General features: G+C 39.2%; 1 protein-coding gene across 3 annotated transcripts; it reads right to left on the bottom strand.

The window, feature by feature from the left end:
* mao (monoamine oxidase) lies at positions 1–27,876 on the bottom strand. 3 transcript variants are annotated; one of them, XM_058082904.1, is made up of 16 exons: positions 27,723–27,876; positions 25,765–25,891; positions 14,567–14,661; positions 13,335–13,472; positions 8,742–8,846; positions 8,588–8,679; positions 8,317–8,458; positions 7,732–7,881; positions 7,485–7,644; positions 7,295–7,391; positions 6,169–6,222; positions 6,026–6,083; positions 5,867–5,964; positions 5,687–5,798; positions 2,220–2,282; positions 1–2,119 (listed from the first exon to the last, which is right to left on the bottom strand). In XM_058082904.1, exons 2-16 carry the CDS (start codon positions 25,817–25,819, stop codon positions 1,964–1,966), a joined length of 1,575 nt encoding a protein of 524 aa, XP_057938887.1. In that variant the 5' UTR covers positions 25,820–25,891; positions 27,723–27,876; the 3' UTR covers positions 1–1,963. The 3 variants fall into 3 exon arrangements, with proteins under 3 accessions (XP_057938887.1, XP_057938889.1, XP_057938888.1); XM_058082906.1 differs by lacking the exon at positions 27,723–27,876 and adding an exon at positions 27,589–27,611; XM_058082905.1 differs by lacking the exon at positions 27,723–27,876 and adding an exon at positions 27,355–27,506.
* Positions 27,877–27,889: the final 13 nt, after the last annotated feature.

The raw sequence follows: 27,889 nt of genomic DNA, 5'->3' as shown, positions 1-27,889 counted from the left end.
TGAATTAAAACAAATAATTTTATTGATCGGTTTGGGTAATTGTAAATGTTGTCCTTTGCGCTTCTAGGCCACTGTATATAGTAAACAATAATCTGCACAGAAAAAGAGTAAAAGATTTATTGTTCACTTGTTTGTCTCTGTCATAAATCACTATCACCACGTTCTTTTTGAGGAATTGCAGACATCAAAAGCAGGAAAACAAGCTGGTGTGGACAAAAGGAATGATTGAATGAATGAAGGATGAGGGCGTTGCAGAGTGTCCAGTCACACAGGCACTTATGAGAAATACCAATATAAGAAACAAACACCATTTTCCCTCAGTAAGGCACAACAGAGACTACACTGACATCACACACACACACACACGATTGTACAACATAAAAGTGTTCATGTTGCTTCTCCAAGTGACTATAACTTATGGAGTCAAAGTCATGCCAATGTTTTACACTAAAAAAAGCTTACACATGATTAAAATGTTGTATTGTCATCATGTCCAACTATTTAAAGCTACTGCTGAGGTGAGTCACGATGACAATGACACAATAAAAAAAGGCTCCTTTGCAGACTAAAAAACTGAGAGGTAAAAATTTTGTGGGGAAATACATTCAAATGCTTGGATCACATTGATCAACAAGTTACTCTTATTGTCAACAAATCCAGATCAATTCAGAACTAAAAAATATTTTTGCACCCATGTAAAAATGCATGAATGGAAGATTTTGAGGGCTGAGGTTAGCTTACGTAGATACTTTTGCACGATTTTATGATAATGTCTTATTATGGTTTGTGCATCCATCCAACCATTTTCTATGTCACTTATCCTCAATGGTGTCGTGGGTATGCTGGAACCTATCCCAGCTGTCTTCGGGCTAGAGGCGGGGTACACCCTGGACTGGTCACCAGCCAATCACAGGGCACATATAGACAAACAACCATTCACACTCACATTCATACCTATGGACAATTTAGAGTCGCCAATTAACCTAGCATGTTTTTGGAATGTGGGAGGAAACCGGAGTACCCGGAGAAAACCCACGCATGCACGGGGAGAACATGCAAACTCCACACAGAGATTCAAACTTGGTCTTCCCAGACTCCTCACTGTGTGGCCTATATCCTAACCACTCATCCACCTGTGCGGCCCATGTATAAATATGTACGTATGTAGAATAATAATGCAATATTTCAATAAGAATATGAAATCTTGTCATGTTTTAATCTCCTGACACCCCTAATAATTACTACAATAAATATTGAAATCATTAGATCATATTTTGTTGTGTATTTATTATCATAAATGTATTTATTATTATGTACATTTTTGCTTTGTTTAGAGAATATTTAGAATAGTACAAATAGTAAAATGTGTATAATTAAAATGCTGTTGGGTAGTCATTCACAGGATGATTTCACACTGATTAATTATTCTTGTATGGATATTCCGATCCTATTCTTTAAAAAAAAATTGAAAAATTAAAAACATGGATGACTGAGGTAGATGTGTTTGCGGTATTTTATTTTGTGAACTCTTTTAGGCCAAGTGTGTTGCTTTCATGTAGAGTGGTTGACAATTCGAATAACAAAAATGACAATAAGAGTAGGCAACTAGACTTGTTTTTCAACCTCCTGTTTGACTTGTCTGCAATGGCACAAATGCTGCATCAGAACAATAAATCAGCACCGAAAAAATCAGCAGAGGTAATTATACACACACACACACCCACACTCACGCCCCCACACCCACTTGTGGACATTATGCATGCACACAAGCTAAAAAAAATGATAAGTAAATGATAAGTAAATTGGCAATGCATGGAAATATGATGCATGTTATGTCAGTACAGTACTCATGTAGCTACACAGTAGGTGTTGTTTTTAAACCACTTCAAAACGTCCATGTTGCTACGAGCCACATGTGACTAGACGGGACGACGGTTGTGACGGGTGGACAGGAAATGAGTGGCTAACACCGTGGGAGAAGCCCTTTCTTGTAGGCGACCACGCCAGCCGCTGTGGCAGCGCACACTACAGTAGTGACGCCCATCAGCTTGAGGAGGCCGCCCACTGTAGGTGAGTTCCTCTCCCAGAAGGTGGTCTTGAAAGGGAGAGGCACGACTTCCTGTTTGGGGGGGGGGGGGGGGGGGGCAGAGAAAGGTGAGACATCAGTCACATGACACGTGTCTTTGAGGCTTTGAAATGCGATGAAGATTTCTTCTCACCGTAGACTGGGGCTCCGGCAGCCAGATCTGACTGCGGTTGATTTGACCCATTTCGCACAAAACCTGGAACATATACATTTACTATGTAAGTACAGTCCATGGAGGGCAAATGGGGCAGTGCCCTTCCAGGTTAGATAATGTGGTGGTAAAAGTTAGCTACTGTAAATCAATGTAGATAAATAGATAAATAAGATAAATGTCTGTCCTGACTTTGTCGCTGCCGACTCTCCCTGTCCTTTCTCTACTGTGCAAAGCAGCGAAGACCTCTCCCCTCACCCTGGTTGCAAAAAAAGCACATGAAACACCCAAACCTCAAAGATGCTGAGACGCTGAAGGTTATTTTTAAAACTCAATAGAAGATGAAATTTTAAAAATGCAAAAGGTATTCAAAAACTCTAATTCGCTGCCATTTTTGTCATTTTTACACACAAAAACCTCAAATGCTGAAATTGTAGTGGGCTTTAGGGGCACATATAATTATGCCCTTTGAAAAACTGTTTGCACAGAGCTAGCAAGGTTCGGAACACTGCAAAGCAGATGTACGCTACTATGCTAACCTAAAAGTGACCTATTATGCTTTTTCCACTTTTCTGACCTATAAATGTAGTATCTTGTGTTAAATGATGACAAAGTTTCAGATATTGAGGTTTTCACATTTCGAAGTGATCCCTGAAAGAAGTTTGGGATGGCTCAAAACGCTCGGTTTCAAAAGGCGTGGTAAATCTGCCCCTTTGTGACGTCACAGAGTGGCGGACTTCCTTATATGGTTCATAGTTAGGAAGCACTTTAGGCGTGTGACCAATCACAGCGGAGTGGGCATGCCTGGAGGCGGGCCGTGGGTGGAATAAATTAAGGAAGCACAAATCAAAGGCAATACGGCTGGAATAGGTGCAGATTCTGGAAGATCTAAAATGTTTTCTGTGAGGGTTATTGTGTATAGCTGCTCTATAGGAGACCACAACTCAATACAAAGGGCCGAAAAATGAGCATAATAGGTCCCATTTAATTCTAAATTAAATCTCATTTAATTCTAAACTAAATTCATATGACTTTGTTCCTGTTGACTCTTTCTCTACGACGTTCGGTGGCCTGGACCACTCCCCAAGTTGCAAATGAAATAGAAATGTGCGTATAAACATTTGTGGTATCCTTAAGGAGCACTTTACTGTGCTCCTTTACTGTGAGTTATTGTGTATCCTTTGTCACGTTTAAACTATTCATGTTCCATTTGTTTTTGTTTGGTGTGACAAATGTGTTCATACAAAATGTATCAGTGTTTGTGGAAGACACAAAAAGACACGCTAGAGATGCTCTCTCGTCTTCAAGAGGGAAAACTAGACGAGAATGCATCAAAAGACACGTTAATGAATAAATAAGTAAACAACAAGACACAACAAGAGAATTGTATAGTCAAAAGTACAAGAATCCTACTCAAAGTACACAAAACTTAGAAGTGATCTTTCCGGGATTTCGGTGGGGAGGGTTTTGGGGGACACACGAGACACAAAGCATTCACTAATGACTGCCGGCTTCCAGTTTTCCGGCATCAAAGTGAATTAAGGTAGAGAAGATGTCTTCCAATGAAGCTAACAAAGCAAAGCTGATCCCTGGTGATAGCGAATGAGTGCCAGCCAACCTCATTATAGACCATGCTCGAGTGGCTATCACGTGATTTGGATGGTTTTAGCATGGCAGGTGCATTTGTGGAGATGATGTTCTCCATAAGCCACAAGAGAGGAGCCTCTTTCTAGCGAAACAATATCTTTGAACCGACTGACACTTTGGATCTGCTCAAACATTAGAAAGACGATAGCGTCCAAGGATTTGGCAAACAAAATGGGTCCCTAGCATGGATCCCTGTGGGAAGCCTTTTGACTATTCCCATTTAAATAGTTTGAACCATGTTGCAAAGTTTGTTCTTCAATACCCTTGGAAAAAGATGTAGTTATGAATATATAGCATATATTTATTCAATACTGACTGGATGTTAAGGAAGTGATATGATCGTCTGAGATCCCACACATAATGTCATGTACATGCTAGGATACACAAAATACATGATTATCACAAATAGCATTTTGACATCTAGAAATAATACATTTTATGAATTACATTAAAATCTTTCTGTACAGTAAAAATGGGCATATTTCACTCATGGTTGCAAATGGTGATTAATCGTGATTAATTTGAAAACTGTGATTTAAGTGATAAAAATTTTTAGCATTTGACAGCCCCCAAATAAAATATATTAGAATGTTTTAATATATAAATCAGGGGTCTCAAACATGCGGCCCACGGGCCAAATGTGGCCCGCAGGACACTAGTTTGAGGCCCCCGCCTTGATATGAAAGTTTAATGTTAGTGTGGCCCGCGCAAGTTTGATACGGATGCTGTATGGTATCATGTACCCAGAAAAAATTATTACGTTTGATTAATGTTCATGCCCTGTGATTGGCTGGCGACCAGTCCAGGGTGTACCCCGCCTCTCGCCTGAAGACAGCTGGGATAGGCTCCAGCACCCCCCGCGACCCTCGTGAGGAAAAGCGGTAGAAAATGAATGAATGAATGAATGAATGAATGAAGGATTAATGTTCATGCTAAAGGTTAAATAACTGTTAATAGTTATCCTCCCTATCCGTGTGGAAGTGGTAAGTTTTTGGCTATTTAAGTTAAAAGGAAATAACTTGAAGGCTACCGTTTAGGTCGCTAGCTCTAAACTAAGCTCGTTTGCGAGTTAGCATGTGTCTCAAGACCCTGCAGTTGCGCAATATGTTGTAAATAAAAAAAGTATAAATGTGACTATAGTTGTGTTTTGTCATGTCTACAGGGCTCTAATAATGCTTTGTTAATTTTAATCTGAAAAAAATAATTTGTCTACCCACCAACTATATGTGGTTTCTTAAGTTTTTATTATTTGCCGTTTTATTATTATTATTATATTTATTTATTACTGATTGATTGATTTTCTTTATTCTTGATTTGTTTATTTATTTTCATCTTATTTTGTGCAGAAAAATAAAAATTAAGATATTTGAGAAAAGTGGAATGTTTTATCAGAGCTTTTATTGTAGAAAATCGGAACCAAAGCACTGAAAAGGTTTGTATATTTTTCTGTTTTTAATAAATGTGTTTTTTTTGTTGTTTTTTTTTTTGGAAAACCTGATGCGGCCCAGTCTTGCCCAGACCCTAGCTCCAGTGGCCCCCAGGTAAATTGAGTTTGAGACCCCTGATATAAATCATACTAAAATATAAAAATATTCTTCTACTTTATCTGCAAATAAGTGGCGCACTATCCCTCATGAAGGGATGAAGCATATCTCCTGGACACAAGACCCCGTGATGGCGACAGGGTGAAAATACAAGGTGGCCGGGCTGTCTGCATGACAATCAGGGTAGGTGAGGTATTCCAGGCACATCCGGGGGAGACCTATATGGAATTTTGCATCACAAATTTTGTATGTTCTGACCTCTCTGGCCGCCCTCTCTCCGGCCTGGACAGCCCCCTCCATGTAGCCACTCCACTCAGTGGCAGTCTCAGTCCCTGCAAAGTACAACCTGCCCACGGGCTCCCTCAGGACCCTGCAGGGTCGACACAAACGTCCTTTAATATCCAGTGTTTACCTTTAACTTTTCCAATGTGACATTACCTCCCAAACTGCGTGAGGATCCCCGGGGGGAAGTAGGCCGTGTAGCATCCTCCTGAATACTCTTCTTCACACCAGTTCTTCTCCTCATAGTGCACTGCCTGGTGGACACAATGTAAATGGAGTCAGCCTTCCAGAATGTGTTTGGGAGGCCACACTCACATGTAGAGCCTCTTCAGTGCCCAGCACTTTGGAGTAGATCTCACAGATCCTCTTCAACCTGAACAGAAAAGACACAGGGATGTTAATGAGACGAAATATTGTGCATCATTTCACATCTTTTGCCTCCATGGTGACGGCCATACCTCTCTTCTTTGGTGAGCCCACAGAGCTTCCTGCAATTGCGGGCAAGGATGAATCTGCCAGAGTGAAATGAATAGTTACTGGAAAACCTATTTAAGCTTCTGCAGCTCTAATTTGTCTCCTTGTTGGTGGCTTTTTCACATGTGAATTTTATGTTTTAAGGAATGGTTTTAAGGAACCCACGGAGACTGGCATTTGGGCTTGGCCTTTTGATTTTACATGAATTGGTGCTCGCTAGTACAGACGGAACGTGGTCAGGGCCTATAGAAGCAGCAAATTTGATACCCATCCCTATATTTTTGGTATTTTATCATTCATTTATTCATTCATTTTCTACCGCTTATGCTCACGAGGGTCTTCACGAATGGTGTGTACCAAATTTTGAGGTGATTTGGCCAAACAACATGAAGTTTCAGTTGGTGTGTGCAGGTTTGGTGAGAAATATCAAGTCATTCAGATTTATTAGGGTGAAACTTGGTGGTTGCCATCATGTGGTATATTATTCATTCATTCATTTCATTCATTTTCTACCGCTTATCCACAACAAGGGTTGCAGGGGTGCTGGAGCCTATCCCAGCTGTCTTCGGATGAGAGGCGGGGTACACCCTGGACTGGTCGCTATCCAATCACAGGGCACATATAGACAAACAACATGAGAATATGTAAACTCCACACAGAGATGGCTGAGAGTGGATTCAAACTTGGGTCTCCTAGCTGTGAGGCCTGCGTGCTAATCACTCGACCACCGTGCAGCCAGTATTTTATCATATGATATTAAATTATGTTTTCCCATAATAAATCAATAGGGGAATCCTATCAAAATACTATATAAGAAAAAAAAAAAAAAATATATATATATATATATATAACATTAAATTACTAGAACTACCTTGACCAATGTAATTAATACATAACAAGTTACTTGTCATTCAAGCGCAAAAATAAGTCACACTCGGTAGTTAAATTGAAAAATAATAAAATGTAGTTCAGTTCTAGTTCTATAGTCTATAGTCCTATAGTCAGCATGACCATTTATCTATGACAAAAGAAAAAGCAAAGACAATTGTTTGGCCAATTAGGGTCCATCCTGTGCTGTCACTGCATTATCATTAGATAGCCTGTATTCACCCCATAATGGCAGGGACGGTCCCATCAGGCTTTGTGTCATCCAACGTCAATCCAATGGGTGAACCCTCTTCTTCGATCACCATGCTGCCACAGAACCCTGGTGGATACAAAACAAAAATGATGAAGAAACAACACAAAATTTCAGCATTCCCAAATAATGACAAATAACCCTTTGTGGCTTTTAAAGTACCTTTTTTCCTCCAGAAGTTTTCTTTGTAGTACACCATGCACTTGATGACCGAGCCCATGGGGACGCGGTTGATCAGCTGGTTCCTCAGCGGGGGCAGCTCAGGGTTAAAATGTATCTTCAGGTTGAGAGCAGGAGGCGTCGCCACGATCACGTACTTGGCCTGAGGACCAGATACAGTACTCGTCAACCGATAGCAGTATTGAGCAACACATACTAGAAATAGGATGTCGGTGGCTCATTATATTACCATGTAGGTCTGTTTATTGGCCGTCTCCACCACCACCATGTCACCGGTCTGATCAATCCTGTAGACCGGAGACTGCAGCTTGACACGCTCCCCCAGTTCTCTGGCCATGCACTCACTGATCTGGCTGGACCCGCCCACAAACTTCCTCTCCTGGAAAAGATTTCCAGAAATATTATTATTATTATTATTATATTATACAGTTGTCATATGAGAAAAAATTTTAATGTTACAATAAAAAAGTCATAATTTTATGAGAAAAACAAATTGTGATGTTAAGAGCAACATAGTCTTTATAAAATTAATAAGTGCCTATATTACAAAAAAGTTTTAAGACAAAAAAAGTTTTTTTAAATGTACAAATGTATATGTAATTGTTGTAATTGATTATCGTTCTCTCCCTTGTGTATCATTAAACTTTGGTGTATCATTAAACAAACAATATTACAAAAGTATATGTAGTATATTGGCCACTAGGTGTCAGTAATGTTCCATTATTGACACATGACATTAGATTAGTCACACTGCATGGAGTCAGTCATGGCATGTCACAAACTAGTGTGCATATTGAGGAGGTAAGCATCATACCTGTCCTCCATTGGTGGTGGAGAAGATCCTCATGGTTCCGCCACACTGCTTCACATACCACAGGAACCACAGGGCTGATACCTCGTGGGGTTCAGAGGTCACGTTGACGTTGACAAACAAGGTGCCAAAACGACGGGCGGTACTCGGGGAACACAGAGGAGGATTTGAAGTTAAAAACTTGAGTTGGACCAGCATCCTGGATGTGATCATGTTGGATTTTTCGATGTATGTAAGTCCAAAAAGACTGGTCTACATTGGACCCTATGCTTACCTGGTCCAGCAGATTTTCTCAAAGAGCTGATGCATGCTCATCTTGTCCCACTCCTCAGCATGGGGGGCTTTCCAGGGGGCCTCTCTAGGGATCTTCAAAGACAGAAGACAAACTGACACATGAGACCGTGATCAGAATGTGTCCGATGGTTTACCTGTTTGCCCATCTCATCCATGGTCCTGAACAAATTGTTGAAGTCCAACTTGACGATGGGATTCCACATGGGGGGAAAGGACCCTTTGAAGGGGTGAGACTTTCCCTAATGGACATGGACAGTAAAATTATAGTATTTGTAGAAATGATTAACAGTCTTATTATTAATATTAACAGGCAAACTCCATAAAAAGCTAAAAATAGCAAACCTTGACAGTCCTTATATCTAATAACATGCAGTACACATTAAAGTAAATATATTATTTTCAACCGCATCACCCTTTTATCACTACTATACTTGACTTTAGGATATGAGTGCACATGGTACTTTGTCTAATCATTACATAAGTCACATATTATGACACACTGGTTATGTAATTATACCAAAGTATACTTAACGGTATACAAAAACGGTTGGACTTTTGACCGTGTTACTCATTTACTCATTTAGATGAAGTACTACAGTTTACCAGATAAGGATGTGTTCATTGAAATTAAAAATAATCAACAAGTAATTTAGTACATGAAAAACAAACATACCCAAAGAGTAGCATCAGGTTGGTGTAAATATGCAGAAATATTAACAAAATATAACATTAACATGCCTTATTTACTCTTGGGCAGTTGTCATGGTATACATCTTAAAATAAGTCAAGAATGTAAATTGTCACATTTGGGCTTATATATTTTGGCTCAACATTCGACAAAGAGCAGGACCAAATGTGCAGGTAAAAGTGTACTTGTTATTAATCGGGACCTATTATGCTCATATTTCGACCCTTTGTATTGAGTTGTGGTCTCCTATAGAGCAGCTACACACAATAACCCACATAGAAAACCTTTTAGATTTAGCAGAATCCGCACCTATTCCAGCTGTATTTCCTTGGATTTGTGCGTTCTGTCCAAACGGATTCCGGGCATGTCCACTCCGCTGTGATTGGTCACACGCCTAAAGTGCTTCCTAACTATGAACCATATAAGGAAGTCGGCCCATGTGTGACATCACAAAGGGGCAGTTTTACCATGCCTTTTGAAACCGAGTATTTTGAGCCATCCCAAACTTCTTTTATCTGAAACTTTAACATCGTTTAACATTCTAACTACATTTATAGGTCAGAAAAGTGGGAAAAGCATAATAGGTCCCCTTAAATGACTCCATACAAATGACAACCAAGGACAGGGAGCAAATAAGGGTAAAGGGTAAACAAACAGGAACTGAGGCGTGGAAACGAGAACTTAAACATACTGTCACGCTGTCTAAGTCACGGATCGTGGCAGTAAATAAGTCAATAAAGTCCATCAGCTACAGATGTGCTAGCATAATACAGAGCATGCATGACACCACTGTGTTTCACTGGACAAGTGCAACATTCAAGTGGAAAAAGAACACAATAGCGCCTTTTGTAGCCGAGCACTTGACATTATCATTAAAGCTACAGACACAACCCTAATATATGCCTATTGTGGCATCTTTTAGACGCTCTTTAATCGGTGAAAATGTGGGACCTGTAAAGGCAATTTGGCACCTGGTGTCATCCAAGCGCTTATATTACCACTGGGGGTGTATTGATGAAAATACTAATAATCATACCAATAATAATCACCAACATGACTGTCTGCTATGACTTATAGAGCAATACATACGACGACTGGTAATGTCTGTCACCACGGAGCAACAGTTCCTTCCTGCTGTCTCCATGGCAACGATGGTGAAGTGAATACAAAAGGGAGGAGGAAGAGGATGCACACCAGCACTGTGTCTACATCAGACAGCAGAGACATCAGACAATGTCGCGTACAGACCAAACACCTATAGGGTCCTATAAGTGGTGCTGAGGCAACCAAAATGTTAGAAACACCCCAGCAAACCATTTCATCCTGTATTGAATGTCTATTAGGGTGTGTAACTATTGATGCGGTAGAGTGCATATTGGGAAAATAGCATAGCAGCACACTAGCGATCAGATAACTGTAATTCTGGCACAATCGAATGTTACTATGCCGCTCGTCGTCATGCGATAGCGCCATGATAAGCGGTGGCGTCTTCTAATGCTCGCCAGAGTGTGAAGGCTGCAGCCGCCTCTGGGCCGCTGCTGATAAGGAAAGTGAGCACTGGAGTTTTTGGGATTACAATCTGCCAAAGCAAAAGCTGATTAGCAACAGCAGCGGCTCGCGCCAAAGCTAACCCTGATTACACAATGGCTGTGCACACATGCTGAGTAGCTATTAGTCCACTGACTCACTGCTACTACTAGTACTGCTGCTGTTACTGCAGCCAGGTCACTTCTTGTCTGCTACTGTCTCTTTAAGAGATGTCCTTCAAGCAGCACTCCCTTAAAGAGATATACATGTGTATTTTTAATTTTGATAACAAAGACCAATTTGTCAAAAAAATAACTTATCAAAATGACTCATGTGTAATTTCTCGACATCCTCACTCCAAGTTAGTGCTTCTTGTACACATTTTTAATGTAAATATGTCATTTCAAAAATTGGGGGCAACAATTTGTAAATCTTCTCTTATTTTTTCTTAATTTGCATTATTAACTTGCAATTTTTTAACTTAATTTTTTTTTTTTATTTAATATAGAGTTGTTTTCGACCAGTCCATAGTGTACCCTTCCTTTCGCCCAAAGAGAGTAGGAACCTAAAAAGTATATTTAATGTTTATGGTGTCATTCAAAATAAGTAAAATGATAGTTACAAAATAAGTCAAAAGTACTGTTGATTATTATTACTTGCTATTTATTTTTAGTACTATATTTCAGCTGTTTTTGCATTTGGTATAAGTCAAACAATAATAAAATTAAAGATCTAAGAAGTGACTATAAGCAATTAAAATAATATGCAAAAAAATGATGTACAACATCAGAAATGAACAATAGTCAAAACACAAATAAAGACAAATTAGTTGCGGGAAAAAAAACACTAGCACTAGCATTTAACAGTCTGATGGCCTACTGCTTGCGTGTCTAATGTGTATTACTACATTATTACTACATTGCCATCACTGTGCATGTACTGCTCTGATATAACAGTGAGCAGTTGGTGGATGGTGCCTACTGCCATGGCAACCAACCAGGAAGCTACATGTACTGTAGATTCTCCAGAGATAGTTGTTGAGGAGATGCACTCACACCCTAGGTCACCGCAGCAGCATGTCCATGCTAAAGTGTCACAAAAAAGTGGTGTTGCAATCCATCAGACTGAGAGCTGTTGCTAATATTTTGACCTGTATTTAGCGCAACTAAAATGCACAGGTGTACCTAATAAGATATTGGATGCGAGTATTAATAAAATGTTAACCAACCAGATGTTCAAAGTCAATCTGTGACTGATTCAATAACCTGAGCAACGCAGCCCACATCCAGATAAAACACGCACACACACACAGCCACATGCACACACTAGACAGTCATGTGATTTACAGGCAAGTGGGCTGCACCAGGCACCAAATGACAGCAGCGGCAGGGAATCGAATCATTCGAGGAGCATGGCAGGGTTAACAAGATATGGATAAAAAGCCAAGAAAGATGGCCTCTCTCTTCTTCGCCTCCTTTGAGTGCTTTCAGACCGAGACACATCACATTACTGCCTTGCCACTGTCCATCTCGTTGGCTAAGATTAGCATCTTTTGTCCGGGGAGCCTATATGTATATCAGAGGTCGCTGACCACTGGGTGGAAAACTTTTCAAAATACATTTGTAAATATCTACAGGAAATTTTATGTAAATGCATAAACATGGAAATATGGGCCTCCAGGCACATCCACGGCCTTCTGAACCGCAGATGCACATGTGTGCTCACAGAGTCAGAAGTGGTTGCAGAGGATACACTTCATCTGTAGCCCGACAGTACAAGCTCACCGATGTCTGAAGTTGCTATTAGCAGTGGGTGAACCTGAGTTTTTTTAAACACGGGTAGTCCCACAAAAAACGTTTAATGACCAAATTTACACCCCTGATGTTAAGGTTATCTGCGTGGACCTATGTTACCACTCTTTCAGTTCATACACAGTAAGTCAGGGGTCTCCAGCCAGTAGCTCCTTAAATACCATTAACTCCTAACCCCTTTTCAAGTAAAAGTAAAAATGTTTATTCATTTATTATCAACCCCTATACCGACAAAATTCTAAAGTGGGGTTCGGCAGTCATCCGGAAGTCCTCAGGAGTGTGACTAATCATAGAGGAGTGGGCATGCCTGGAGGCATGTTCTGGAAAGCCAAGGAAATATAGCTGGAATAGGTGCAGATTCTGGAAGATCTAGAAAGCTTTCTGTGGAGGTTATCGTGTGTAGCTGCTCTATAGGAGTCCACAACTCAATACAATAATAGGTCCCCTTTAAAAAAACAAAAACGGATCACAGCTATTGATCACAGTGATCAATGACACCCTCGCTGGTCTGGTCCTTGATACTTGTCTCTGCTAACGCTCAGTCAGTTAAAAGAAACCAGAATCTTTAACTTGTATTTAGAAATGGTATCATTCATTCACGTCTATCTACTGTATTTCTATTGAGCCTATCCTGTTCAGGCCTGGCCCAGTGGAATTAAAACCATGGCAGAATATCAGCACAAAGAATGTTGGACACTCACATTGACATGGTACACCAGCTTCTCCTGCTCGTTGACTTTATACGTCTTGATGCCGTACTGCTTGGCCAATCGCAGGATACGATTTTGCGTCGGGCCCACGTAAGCCCCACCCAGATCCACCCACTTGGTCTCCTTATTCTGTCGTAAGACATAAAAATAACCCAGTAGAAGTCAGAATGCTTTTATCATGATAAGTATACTCACACCAGTCAGACTCTTAAGCTAATGAAATCGAATTTCAAGAGCTGCATTATCCATACAATGTTCTCAAAAACGGCACATCCCAACTTTTTTCATAAAGATAAAAAAAACCTGTTTCCTCAACTGGGTTTCCTCAAGGAGTTTTTTAAGCTGTAGTGGTGGGCTGTACGGGAGGTGGACTGCTGCTACTGCATTGCTGTGGCGGATATTATTTTTTTATGACAAATTAATTAAAATGAACTAATTTCACTTTAAATATTCACCTGAATTTGCAACAAAGAATGAGTCATTAATGACAACTCACTGATATTAACCAGGGTTGTGCTAATTCTGGCTTTTTTACTCCTATTATGTCTACTCTATTGGGTAATACAAGTGTAAAGGTAACTATACGGGCGTTAGTTCATGTCTATAAGGCTCTAGTTATGTTAAAAACAGTATTTAGAAGGTTGTAAATGAGGAAACCTGCTTACCACAGTTGAGTCTGGAACCAATTCACCGTGGTAAGTGAGAGATTACAGTATATTTGTATGACAATGTATTGGGTATGCCCCCAAAAATGAAGCTTTATCGCTAGTTGCACATATTTTTTGATTTTGGATACTGGTTTATCATGTTTATTAAACTTTCGCCTTCGATTTGGTGTACGCAACATCGGATAGCATAATAGCATGATTACTGATCCAATTATCAGTGCTCCTGTGAAATTTAATCAAAATCTTAATCAAAAATGTAATAATTATTCAAAAACATTTTTGCCCTGGATTATTGCGTGCTATGTTTACGACTTCATCAACATTCAACGGCCATCTGTGTTGTATATGTTCAATATGTCAAGTCAATTATGATTAAAAAAAATTATATAATACTTTCCATATGCTGTAGTATACAAACATTGAAAAAGTTTTGCTTTGTTTATCATAGCTTTTTTTACACCAATAAGAAAACAATAAGGAGTGACAGCATAGAGTGAGCTACATATCAAGTGAAAGGTATTTAGATGCCTTACCTGATTAGATTCTGGGCCTTACCTTTACGGTGAAGGTTCGACCACCAACTCTGTCGCGGGCCTCCAAGACTACAGGGTTGAGTCCATTCTCTTTCAACAGCTTGGCTGCACTTAACCCTAGAAGAGAGTACATCACAGTTTTTGGGGGTTGGATTCATCATTATTTCCGCTAAATGATGGAGGAACTTTTTTGTTATCAGCAATACTAAAAAACTACTCAAAACGACAATGCCATATTTTGCAAATGGCAGCATCCCGTCGGGTTAATGCTGATGTAAATCAAAAAGTATCCTGACCATTTTTCTGGTTTTGCTAAAGGAATTATGGACAGATACATTGTGGACAGATGTTGCAGGGCTCAAAAAAGAAACCATACATTTTCCATACCTGATCGAGATAGGTGAATTTCCGCAAAGTAGGATTCGATATTCAATATTCAGTATTTTCGTATTTGGAGCATAGAAATTCTGTTAATGACTTTCTTAATATGAATTTACCATTATTAGAGACCTGCAGACATGAAATAACACCCCTATAGTAACATTTGCACTCCTATTATCCTTTGCTCAAGTCCCAATGCATAGGTTACAGGATCACTGCAAGAGACCGCCACCGCTTTACATATAGCATGTTACAGAGATAACTAGTTAATCTCCAATTTTATTCATCCATCCATTTTCTATGCCGCTTGTCCTCACTAGGGTTGCTGGGTTATCCTCCAGTTTGTTTATTTGTTTCATATGGGTTGGGGAAGAATGACAAAGAAAGAAGCCCAAAATGTACCACTTCCACACGAAATGGGAAGTAAACTTGTTTTCACTATGTGACGTCTAACATGTCTATGTGTGTCAAACGTGCCATGGCTGACTCCATGCATGTCAATTTCGTCAATCCACTGAAAAACGGCATCGAGCACAATGTTTGAACCCCAATGCAGCAAGGTACGACTGTACATGTCCATCTTATTTCTACACCATTAATCTCCGTCTCTTTTCATGAAAACAGGATTAAAAAGGAGGCTTAGGGGACAAATATTCCCACACAGCAGGTGACCTCCTGATCATGTGATAGGGGTAAAAGGGTGGCTGTGGTGGTGTCGGATGGTGGAGGTTTTGAAATTCGACAGAATAGAAGAGCGAGTGCAGACTGTATGGCAGCCAGGCCAGCTTTTCAGACTCTGACCTCAGTCAGGAGTGGGAACACAGAGTGTCTGGCAGTGCCAGCCTAGAAACCTATTTGTTTTGATCACAGTCAGTCACTCCAAGGAGCACAGTTGTGCTCGACTACACTACAAAAGAGAGAGTGTGCATGCAGTACACTGCAGCACATGTGGGACACATACAGTACTTCGATTTATTATTAGATATATTTAACAAATATAACCAAAATTAATGCATGCTTGTGCATTAATTATGCAAAATATTTCACTGACAACGGGGTACACCCTGGACTGGTCGCCAGCCAATCACAGGGCACATATAGACAAACAACCATTCACACTCACACTCATACCTATGTACAATTTAAAGTTGTCAATTAACCTAAAATGCATGTTTTTCTCCGTAGCACCCCATAAACTCACGCATGCACATGAGTTCTGTGTGGCCAACATGCTAACCAACCATGAGGCCTCCATGTGGCCAACATAATATTGGAAAAATGCAATGTAATGTAAAAAAATACAAATTATATGAACATGAAATATACAACATAATATATACAAGCATATTAAACAATAAACAAACATATATTGCCAGTATTCCAATGGGGAAAAAGGTTTGAAAATCCAAACGACATGTAGGCTCGTCCTAGGGTGAAAAGTCTTTGGGGGAGAGAGCACTGCCCCAAAATAACTCATGTGGAATACCACTATGTCAAATCTATCAGGTATTTGCGTCAGTGTTCATCCGTAAGCTGTTTTCCTAGCCTTTGCTCTGAATTGCCTTTTCAGCTTTCCTCCCTCCGCTTCCTCCTCCACTGTCTCGTTCCAAAAATCCCACAAAGCCACACTGAGTCTGGAAAGGTTTATACTACTTTAAATACACTTTGTGCTGCATTACAGCATCTTCAGCCAGAACTCCTTCCTTACTGACACAAACACACTCACAGAGTGGCCTCACACACAGCGACCCTCGCAAATTCATGCTATTAAATTGATGCCATTACCTGCACTCCGCTCTGAAAGGTCACTGTCTGTCTTTCGAGACAAAGAGCATCTGTCTGTGTCGCTTGTTTATGCCTGCAGCCATGATGGTTTACAAGAAAAAAAGCCTCCAGTTGGGAGTGTTTGCTTTGATAAGAGTGCTTTCTTTCAAATGATGCAAAGCTATAATTGCTTCAAAGAACATGATTGTGGAAGATAATTTGAAATAATAGTGTTTGGAAGTATGTTGTCCAAAATGTAGCCTTGATGCTGTAATGTAGAAGTTAAAAAGTGCTTTGAGTAAGCCCTACTGGGAACACACTGTTTTGTGTCTGTAGCTTTAAAGGGGACCTATTATGCTAATTTTCGGCACTTTGTATTGAGTTGTGGACTCATGTAGAGCAGCTACACACAATAATGAAAGCTTTCTAGATCTTCCAGATTATGCACTTTCTGCAGTATTTCCATGGACCTCCTGCCTCCGACCCAAAAGGTCTGTTTAATTTACTCCATCCCCCAGCCCTACTCGAGGTATGCCCACTCCACTGTGCTCACATTCCTCCCGAGGACTTCCAGATACGTAGTTCCGCGTTTTCAGGCAATCTGCAGCCCAAATAAAGAAGTCTGGATCACATCAACATCAGTAGAAGTAAATCCGAGTGTGCAGAGCCATCCAAAACTTCTTTCAGGGCTCACTTCCAAATACGCAAACCTCATTATCTGATCATAATGCTTTGGCATTGTTTAACATGAGAATACAACATTGAAACAACATTTATTGGTCAGAAAAGTGGAAAAAGTCCCCCTTCGTTATTGTGTGTTAATCAACTGTGTGCTATTGAGATTTATAAAGTTGGAACCATTCTTTAAAAACATTCATTCATTCATTCATTTTCTACCGCTTATCCTCACAAGGGCCAAAAATACAAAAACATACAACTTAATTTCAATGAAAAAAGTCACAATGTGACCAAATCTAGATTGTTTTTTTAACCAGGAAAAGGTATATAAAGTAAATGAATAAATCATATGGTACTTCTAAAATAAAGATGACAAATTTGTCATATTATCACACTTCCTGTGGTAATTAATTTTGTGAAATATGTCATAGAAAATGTCATAGTTATTCAAAAAACATTGTGAGAACTGGTGAAAAACGAAATAATCCCTTTTACAGCTTATAGGATTCTTTAACATGGCGAGATTGGACCATTTTGGGCATTTGTGCATATAACTCCACAAAAAATGTTCAGATCACTTGGGAAAAAAATAGAGTACAAGTTTCCAACAGGTTTTAGAAAATATTAAAGACTGATCAAAAAAAGGTAGGAATATTATTTTGGTATGAATCACAACATGGGGGAAACTATGATGCTTGCCGAAGATCTGCAGTCACTGAGTGCTTTTCTAGTTTAAATGTAAATTTAATCATTTCTCTCAAAAGTAGAGCAAACAACTGAGCGAAATTTATTTGATGTTCACAAACATACCTTAGGGCAGGGCTTGAACAACAATTTAATGAACTATGGCAGGGCTAACACTTTGCACCGATTTGCCAATAATACTGTAGGTTTTGTTTAACTTTTTTTACAGAAAATCTTAAAATACATTTGTAGAAATATTCAAGTGCCACCATATTTTTTGACGTTCAGTATGCGGACCTCGATAGAAAAAGTTTGGACACCCCTATCCTAAGGACACATGACTGTTCATTGGAAAGTCACTTTGGCATGATAAGGAACTTTGCAGATTGGGAATCAGTGAAAAAACATTTTGCCCTGTGGGCTATTACAGAGAGGCTTGGGTGTGAGTTCAGTAATGCATTACAGGTGTGGTCCAAACCAACCGGTACATGTTTTTCATCCACTCTATGAAACAACCATTATTACAAACAAGTTCTTCCATTATGTAATTGATAACAAATTATGCGAGTATATCTAATGTTGTGGCCTTATGTCCTTGTCTGTTGAGAGGGACGTGAGATGAAAGAACAATGTTGTTGGTTCAAGTTTCTCACAAAGACACCTTTTCATGCTCAGTGCTGGAAAAGACATGGCGACAGTCGTCTCCTTGGCAACAGCGGTCCTAATTGCTAAGACAGAGTTTCTTGGCAGTGTCCAATGTCTCTCACGGTTTTTATGCACCAGAAAACGGCCTCACTCCTCCCATATGAAAACAAGTAGCCTGTTTTTAGCTTTTTGTTTTCAACAAATGAAAATGTGATTTGATGTGATCTTTCTCCAGGAAAGCAAACACAAACAATCCAATTGCAGCTAAGTGACAATAAGACAACCCCTGAAAGGATCCTTATTGATCCACAGAGGCCAATTACATGTCTTGTGTTGCTTGTGTTGCTCGCATGGGGACGTGATGATGATAATCATGCCTGGGAACATGCACTGATGAAAGTCTTGGCGCTTATTCATGTTGTTGGAAAAATTACTCATAACTTCATTTGTAGTTGATGACAGAGAGCGGAAGTCCAGCGTGGTCCAATTTGTGGAAATACTTTGTCACTTCCTGTGTTATTTCTCGCAGTCTGAACTGGGCTTCGATGATTTGCCAAAAGTGGTTAGCTGCCTTATTAGCATTGAGTGGCATGGGTATGACGGCACCCTTGTTGCCGTTGTCGGTGGATGTATTACTCCAACATCACCCAATATGGAGATGTTATAGATGTTATTCAGAATGGGACAGGAGTCCAGGATAAGTGTATAAACAGTTTACTCTCCACTGAACAACAGTCAGTCTCGAAAAGCACTTAGCGAGGCGTTGTGTTAGTCTGCGAGATAAAAGTTGTTTTTCAGGTTAGCTGCTACAATAATAATATGGCTGTAGCTTGGTTAATATGCAAATCGAACACTGAGTTTTTTTTGTGAGGGCTTTAGTGTCAAAATAGGTATTTCCCATGACGTCAGTTGTTAGCTAGCTTATATTAACTTGTTTTCTCATGCAAAAATGCAAAGAAAAGGGAAATAAATATGTGTTATGTTTCACATAGGGATTGTGAATGATGGGCAAAATAAAAAAAAGTGCACTTTCTCATTTTTCACTTCCTTAATGTGTTTTGTTAAGTGGTCAGGGAATTATGCTGTTTATTTATTATTTCATTCAGGCTGCCTCCCATGTTGTTCAACCTGTTCTCTCGTGACATTGAACTTCATTATTCCTTCTTGGAGACAACCTACTTCCTGGCTCTCTTCTCTTCTTGTGCATTTGCTGCAGCAGAAGCCCTTTATCCTCCTATTTTTTTTTTGGTGGTGAATAGCCTTGAAGGTTAGAAGATAGCGATGGTTAGCCTGTTGTGCAAGTGATCCTCATTTTTTCCCCTGAAGAGTTAGTTGCTCCAGCAAGGTGGTATTCAAGCAACAGCAACAAACAGATCAGTAATATTGGCTGAGATCTGTGGTCACGGAGAGTGCCAAAATAGACCTCACGGGGATCCTCACAGGGAGTGGCATTCGGATAAGAAACTACTACTGTAATCCACAAGTCAAAACCCACGGCACACTTGCACAATGTAGATATGTCACATAATTCATGTGATCGCGCCTCCTGCCAGTTATTAATTATAACCACCACCTTGCATGATAATAAATACAAGGGCTATAAGTCATCCTATGTCATGCTTGCTCATGCACGGCCAACATAGACAGATCAAATAACAAAAGTGATCACTCTTGCTTTGGTGTTCCTCATTTCATGTGCTGTGCTCTTATTTTGCCTTCTGGTACCTGTTGCAGGCGGTGTTGATCTTAGGCTTTAGTCCTGTGGGTGTTGGCTGTATACGGCTGTCATTCAATTGTAATTAGGTGGCTTCCAGTGTGAGCATTTGACCAGCACTGGTTCATTACTTGTTTATTACGTATATTATTTTCTGTACTTTTTCCACCTCATGGCGCTGAAACCTTATTACCGCCATTCTGAACGCTTGCACTTCACTGTGTTTCCGCACCCACGTCGTGACACGTCGATAACCAGTACCTTACATAATAGAAATACTATAGTAATACAAACCCTGCAGGTACGCTTGCATGGGCACATACATGCATAACTTCCTCAAGTCACTAATTAATGTGATTACTCCCCCCACACCCACTAGTTATTATTGATACTTGCCGCCTTGCATAATATAAATAGACAGGAAGACTCAAAATACTCATACACTAACAAAAGCACACACAATCCGATAATCAATAATAGAAATGAATAGAAAGGCGGGAAATAATCCATAATTTCAAAGTCCATGGTCCGCTTGCTCAAACGCTGTGTTGTCATTTAACATTTAATGATGTTTCCAAATGTGGAAAAACGAGTAATGCTGCAGGCAAAGTCCGCACAATCTATCAGCTGTTAGTTGTCATATGCCCACATGTCCAACTAGTGTGCATGTTTAACTACTTGCATCTTCTTCCCAGTTTCACAATCCCCCTTTTGCCCTGACATTCCCAATCCACTTCCTGTCCACATTCTTAGCTTTCCAGCTTCTGCTTTCTGTCCTCCTCTTCCTTTCTCAGTGTGATAAGCGGCTGTCACAAGTGTTTAATGTTGCCTCATAAAGCATCTTCATCTCCCCTCACCAGGTCCTGGCAGCAAAAAGGACAATCTCAATTTTACAGCCCAAAGCGGCGATGGAGGGGTTGGGGGGACAGCTGGAAGTCTCATTGATCTGGTTTTAATATGTGTGCACTGCTAAAGGGCAGCTCTGTAAGTAAATGTTGTCATTAGGACACCCTAATGTGACAAACAGAGGGGGTGTCTGGTTGTGTTATTGAATTAGCTTGTTTCCACAGCATTTTGTTGCGCTTGCTTGACTGGAATTTGAACTGACACTGACCTAAATCACTCAGTCTGACTGATGGACAGACGGCGCGCTGGGTCAGTGGAAGCTAACAGAAAGAGGGTGGCGGCCGCCAGGAAGAAGCACAACACAACATGAAAACAAAAAGCTCATGTATATGAGCATCAACAGTAGTTTAGTAAATGGTTGCATATACAGGTTTAATATTTTTAATGTAATGCCTTGCACCGGTTGTTAAAGGTCTACATCTCGGTTCTAACATTGCACCCTCACTCTATCACAGTTTTTCACAGTAATTTGTATAAGAAAAAAAAGGGGTGTCCCAGTCAACATTCTTTGGCTTCCAATTCGATTTCTTTTATAGTCTTGCCCAGCGGTCACCAACACTGCGCCCATGTGCCCACGTGGACCACTTAAGGCGCCCGCGACTAGTCACAAATTATCATTGTTATTTTGTGCTTTAAATTTTGAATCAGAATTGCTTACATTAATGTATTTTTTTTAATCGTGTTATAACATCAAAAATTAAAACTAAAATATTTATAACTCAACTCTTACCTCAAGTCAAAGTTCATGTGTGCGCACGCGTCCGCTCACCGCTTTTCTGATATAGTGCAGCGGTGCAGCCCCCAAAAACATGGCAGAAAAGCGAAAGAAGGACTTACATTTTTCACAGTGATTGGGAGGAAGAATTTTTCTTTACGTATTTTGAAGAAAAATGTATGTGTCTTATTTGCGGGACGACTGTTGCAATACCAAAGCGGCACAATGTGGAGAGACACTTCAAAACTTGTCACGAACGCTCCAATGCAAGCATATTCCTTTTGTTTTGATTACTAAAAAGTGATCTGTGCAGTTTTGTCATTTTGGAAGTTCACTGCAAACAGGTCATGTAGCCCTTCATAGTATCCGTGCTCACAAAGTAGCCCTCGGCCTCAAAAAGGTTGGTGACCCCTGGTCTAGCCAATCCGATCGGGATCCTAAGCTTTTATAACAAAAATGAATGTGTGGAATTGAATATTGTTCTGAAAATAGCATTAAAAATAATGCACCCAATGTATTGCTGGATTTACTTTTTTAATGACACAGCATGACCAATAATATTGTTTGTTTTTTAACAAACCTTTATGATTCAGGTAATCCAATAGAAGTCTATCAAATAAAATATACAATTGGAAAAAAATGGCGAGGACTAATCATTTGTTATGTTGATACATCAATTTGTAGTTTAACAGACTCATATTAGCTATTTTTGTGACTTATTTTGTACCACTGTTATTTTGTGCTGTGCTGTTATTTTGAAGGCCGGATTTGTTGTTGTGTGTGTTGAGGTCACTTGACGTGAGTCAGCAAAGAGACTAGCTGGCTAAGTATAAAAAAATGCCACCAGCAGCTCGGGCTCCTGTCTTTTTGTTCACGCTGCACTCCCATAATATTATGGGAATCCTCACCTGCTCGGTTACTAGGGATGAGTGAGTACACCACTATCTTTATCTGTGTCTATATCTGTATTCAGATACGGCAGGGCATAAAACATAAATGGGCGCGGTTTAACCGGAAATGGGTGGGGCTTACGTCGGTACATCATTTTAAGTCTGAAATTCCACGGATTAATCAGAAGTTGCTATATTTATTATCATTTCACTATATGTGTACTGTGTATGTGTGTAAGTGATCTGTAAGACTTATTAATTAATCATTTTTTATTATTTTTTTTTTTTAATCTGTGTGAAGTTTGTGACAAGGAAATCAGCCTTTTTGAACTTTTTCTCAAAAAACACAGTGTTCAGTACATCAAGCAAAGTTTTCCAAGTGACTTTATCTTACCAGCTAAATTAGAAGAGAACAGATGTAAAAAAAAAAAAAAACAACACACCGGTAGTGACGCAATGAAATGTGAAACGCACCGCTTACGAAACAAGTTTAAGATTGTAACGTGCATACTGCGACATATCGATATTTGACCTACTGTGCAAGTGTACCTAATCTTGTGGTCAGTCAATGCGGCAATGCAGGTACGGTTACACACTGTCTGTGTACTGCCAACTGAAAATGAACAAAATTCTGATGTTGTAAGTAGCATGCCTGTTTTATGATGACTTCATGGAATAAGACTAGAATACTTTAATTAATTCATTTTCTACCGCTTTTCCTCACGAGGGTTGCGGGGGGTGCTGGAGCCTATCCCAGCTGTCTTCGGGCGTGAGGCGGGGTACACCCTGGACTGGTCGGCAGCCAATCACAGGGCACATATAGACAAACAACCATTCACACTCACATTCATACCTATGGACAATTTGGAGTCGCCAATTAACCTCACATGTTTTTAGAATGTGGGAGGAAACCGGAGTACCCGAAGAAAACCCAAGCATGCACGGGGAGAACATGCAAACTCCACACAGAGATGGCCGAGGGTGGAATTGAACCCTGGTCTCCTAGCTGTGAGGTCTGCACGCTAACCACTAGACCGCCATGCCGCCCGACAAGAATACTTTTCAAGGAAAAAAGCGGTTGTGCTACCCCTGATGCGTTAGTGACAAACGTAACACAAGCCTGCACAGAGCTGTCCTGTCAAATGTTATGAGACAAGTTCACCAAGTAACTATAGATGAAAACCGAAACCTAATAAAATGGAGGCAGTGTGACCAACGCAACTTGTCAATTGTTTGCCGCCGTCTAGGGAGCGGCGGTCGCTGTGTGTGACTGGCCAATCACAGAGTGTGAAGAGTGAATAATAATGAGCATTTTATTTAAACACAAATATGGATGACAAAATGTACTAGTTTTATACTTGTATCCGGCAAAATTACCCCGTCATCCCTATCACTTACGCTCCCTTCAAAGCAATAGCAATTTATTGACAGTCCTTAATATAAATAACACGAGAAAATTAGACTAACTAACTAACTAACTAACTAACTAACTAACTAACTAACTAACTAACTAACTAACTAACTAACTAACTAACTAACTAACTAACTAACTAACTAACTAACTAACACAACACCTCACTGACGGCTCGCCTCAACGTCATTCACAGACAGAAGAGTGTAAGCTAGCATTGTAAGCTAGCTGAAATCAACTAATTTTCTTGTGTTACAATGCACTGAAAAGATGTTGTCATTGACTAATATTTAAATTTGCTTCATGATCTGAGACATTTAAAGTTTAACTGCCCATTTGGGGAATCTTGCCCCACATATTCACATATTTATTTCCCTTTTCTGTGCATTATAACAAGAGAAAATTCGCTAATTTGAGCTCAGAATAACTAACTAACTAACACAACACCTCATTAACGGCTAGTCTCAGCATCATTCACAATCAGAAGAGTGTAAGCTAGCATTGTAAGCTAGCTGAAATTAACTAATTTTCTTGTGTTACAATGCACTGAAAGGATGACGTCATTGACTAATATTTAAATTTGCTTCATGATCTGAGACATTTAAAGTTTAACTGCCCATTTGGGGAATCTTGCCCCAAATATTCACATATTTATTTCCCTTTTGTGTGCATTATAACACGAGAAAATTCGCTAATTTGAGCTCAGAATAACTATCTAACTAACTAACACAACACCTCATTAACGGCTAGCCTCAGCGTCATTCACAGTCAGCTAGCATTGTAAGCTAACTGAAATTAACTCGTTTTCTTGCGTTATAATGCACTGAAAACGGAAAGAAATATATGTAATGTACAAAAAAGAAATCAGAGAGGAGGGAACCACTGATTATTATGTAAATGTAATTATTTCATTCACTTGACACTACTGTACAATGACAATAATTTGTGTTAACTTGAATACGTTGCTGTGGTGTTAAACAGTTAAACAGAAGAAGGGAGTATTAGTGTTGAACATGAAACAAGGTGTGATTAGACATGATAATGGTAAGTCAAGAGCATTTGTGTGATTAACAGCAAACAAAGTGTTAATTAGTCAGATGGTGAACCAAGATTTAAAAAAAAAAGACAGCAGAGACCCACCACCACCCTTCCTCCTCCTCCTCCTCCTCCTCCTCCTCTTATGTAATGCAAAGTATGCTGTGGTTGATTAGCTCTTGCTCTACAAGCTACATGAATGGTGGTGTTGATAGATACAAATGAGGATTTGTTTCTTTACATAGTAGTAGTAGTAGGAGGAGTGACAATAGTAGCAGCAGTAATAGTAGTAAACGGCATCAGCAGCAGGAGGAGCAACAGTTGTCTTACACAGTCTATTTGTACTCTGCAAAGGCGGAGGAAAGAACATTGACAAGATTAGCATGTTGCTACTCACCTGATATTCCTCCGCCGACTACGATCACGTCGTATGTGTTTCCTGGTGTCGTCATTCTGCCTCCTTCTTCTTCTTCTTCTTCGTATTCCCCCTCTTCGTCCTGCCTGTTGGATTTTCAGGCCGATTGCTGCACGCAGGAGCGCATCTGTATTATAAACGCCGTGTGGGCGGGGCGGGCAATATCCCCCCCGCACACACAACACTACTAGCAACACTCACGAGACTCCTCCCACATCAAGTGGTGCTTTTCCTCTTTTTTTGGGTGGTTGTCAAGCTTCAGTTTTTGACTGTCAGTACATTCCAAATAGATTTATGTTACATTTTATATGTAGTGCTATATAGCCTGACACGTGAGTACAAATTATTAATACTAATTCAACTATATATATGTTATATTTATTACATTTTTTAATGGAAGTGAAAATAAACATGTTAAAATTGTTAAATAGTAGTAATTTGTGTAAACATAATAGTTTGTTTTTCAATGTTTTGACATAACAGATTGTAATTTTTGTACTGTATTGTTAGTGTGATCTTAATCCCGATCACTCGTTTGCAATAACATGATGCAGGCCAATAAATTGAACTTTGGACCCTAGCTTAGTCTATTTAAGTTTGATAAATTCACTATGAAAAATATTGCATGAAAATATTACATTACATTTCTAAATATGTTAATCTAAAAAATGAAATTGTGAAAAAATATTAAAATTTTATATTTGCAATTTTGGGTATTATCGTTAATAACATATTAATGTGTCAAATTATTTTTTATTACATTTTTTGTATTGTTATGATCAATGTATTACTATTCACTATTCCTATGTGATCAAATTAATACATTTGGGTTAACCTAATATTAATTTCAATAGTAAATATTTGGGGAAATTTAATAAATGAGGCCGGGTACTCCCTGGACTGGTCTACACAAGTAAATGTTAGCTAAATTTAATATTTCCTCATAATATTTAATATTCATATTATCAGCAATTTGATACAGTTAAATTAATGTTGTGGCTGCTTATAATTTTAATATTCACCATTATGATTATTTATGTAATATTTATGTGATATTTGGCTAAATCTAATCAAATTAAGATGGTATTTATTAATTAATTATAATATTTTCCATGTGAAAAATTTCTTTGTTATTGTGAATTGCTTTCGGCAGTTTCTACCGCCCTCGTGTGGTCAACTATGGCAAGCGTCGTCTTCTTGTTAACGTTTCAAACAAAATATAGTACATTAAAAATAGGACGTCACAATGCAGTCGAGTAAAGACTATAAGAATGATTAACTAAACCACGACATTGACTGTGTTTCCGTACATAAAAGTACGACATTGTACTATAATGGGAACTATTATTAAAAAATAAGAATGCATTTATGCATCTATTAAAAATGAAGATAGCCTCCTTTCAAGCCCTCGCTGGTTAATATGACGACTGGTGCAGTTAATCCTAATCCTCATCTAATCTCATTCATGCAATAACCTATTAAAGGTCTCACCCTTGCACATCCCACAGACACATTGCAAAAGAAACAAGAAGGAAGTCAAATGATATTTTGAGTAAAAATCATAATTCTCACCACAGTCAGTTGAGTTGATTAATCATTGAATTAAAACGGTTGTTTCCAAGATATGAATCAGATATATTTGGCTGAAAATGTTGGAATAACACATATGACTCATATGATAAAACTTATTGAGGTCAGCACTGGGAGGCTAAAAGGATTAAGAAGTTAGTAGTTTAGGGATGAGCTCAGTTGTTACAAATCGTATTCGATTTTAAGTACAAACTGTCCAACATTCCATATTTGTACCTTTTACAACTTAATTTTCACTTTCAATGAAACAATCTTGAAGGTGGAAAGGCTAGCTCCGGCTAGCTGACTAGCAACATATAGCTAAATTAAATAGGTTAAATAGTTAAGTTAAATAGGTGCTCACTGCTTACCTATCTTTAAAGGACTCCTTATTAGCTACGTTAAGGCAGTTTACTAGTATGGAAACAAGGTAATTATCCAATTGGCCAAGCAAATTGCCGTTCAACCAATCAGATCATTGATCCATCCCGCCCACTATATTTCCGATAGGTCATTTTATGAGAATGGAAACAAGATT

This window comes from Doryrhamphus excisus, chromosome 9 (genome assembly GCF_030265055.1).
Source record: "Doryrhamphus excisus isolate RoL2022-K1 chromosome 9, RoL_Dexc_1.0, whole genome shotgun sequence".
Classification (NCBI taxonomy): Eukaryota; Metazoa; Chordata; class Actinopteri; order Syngnathiformes; family Syngnathidae; genus Doryrhamphus; species Doryrhamphus excisus.
The sequence above is the reverse complement of the archived record's forward strand: the minus strand, read 5'-3'. Positions and strand labels throughout refer to the sequence as shown.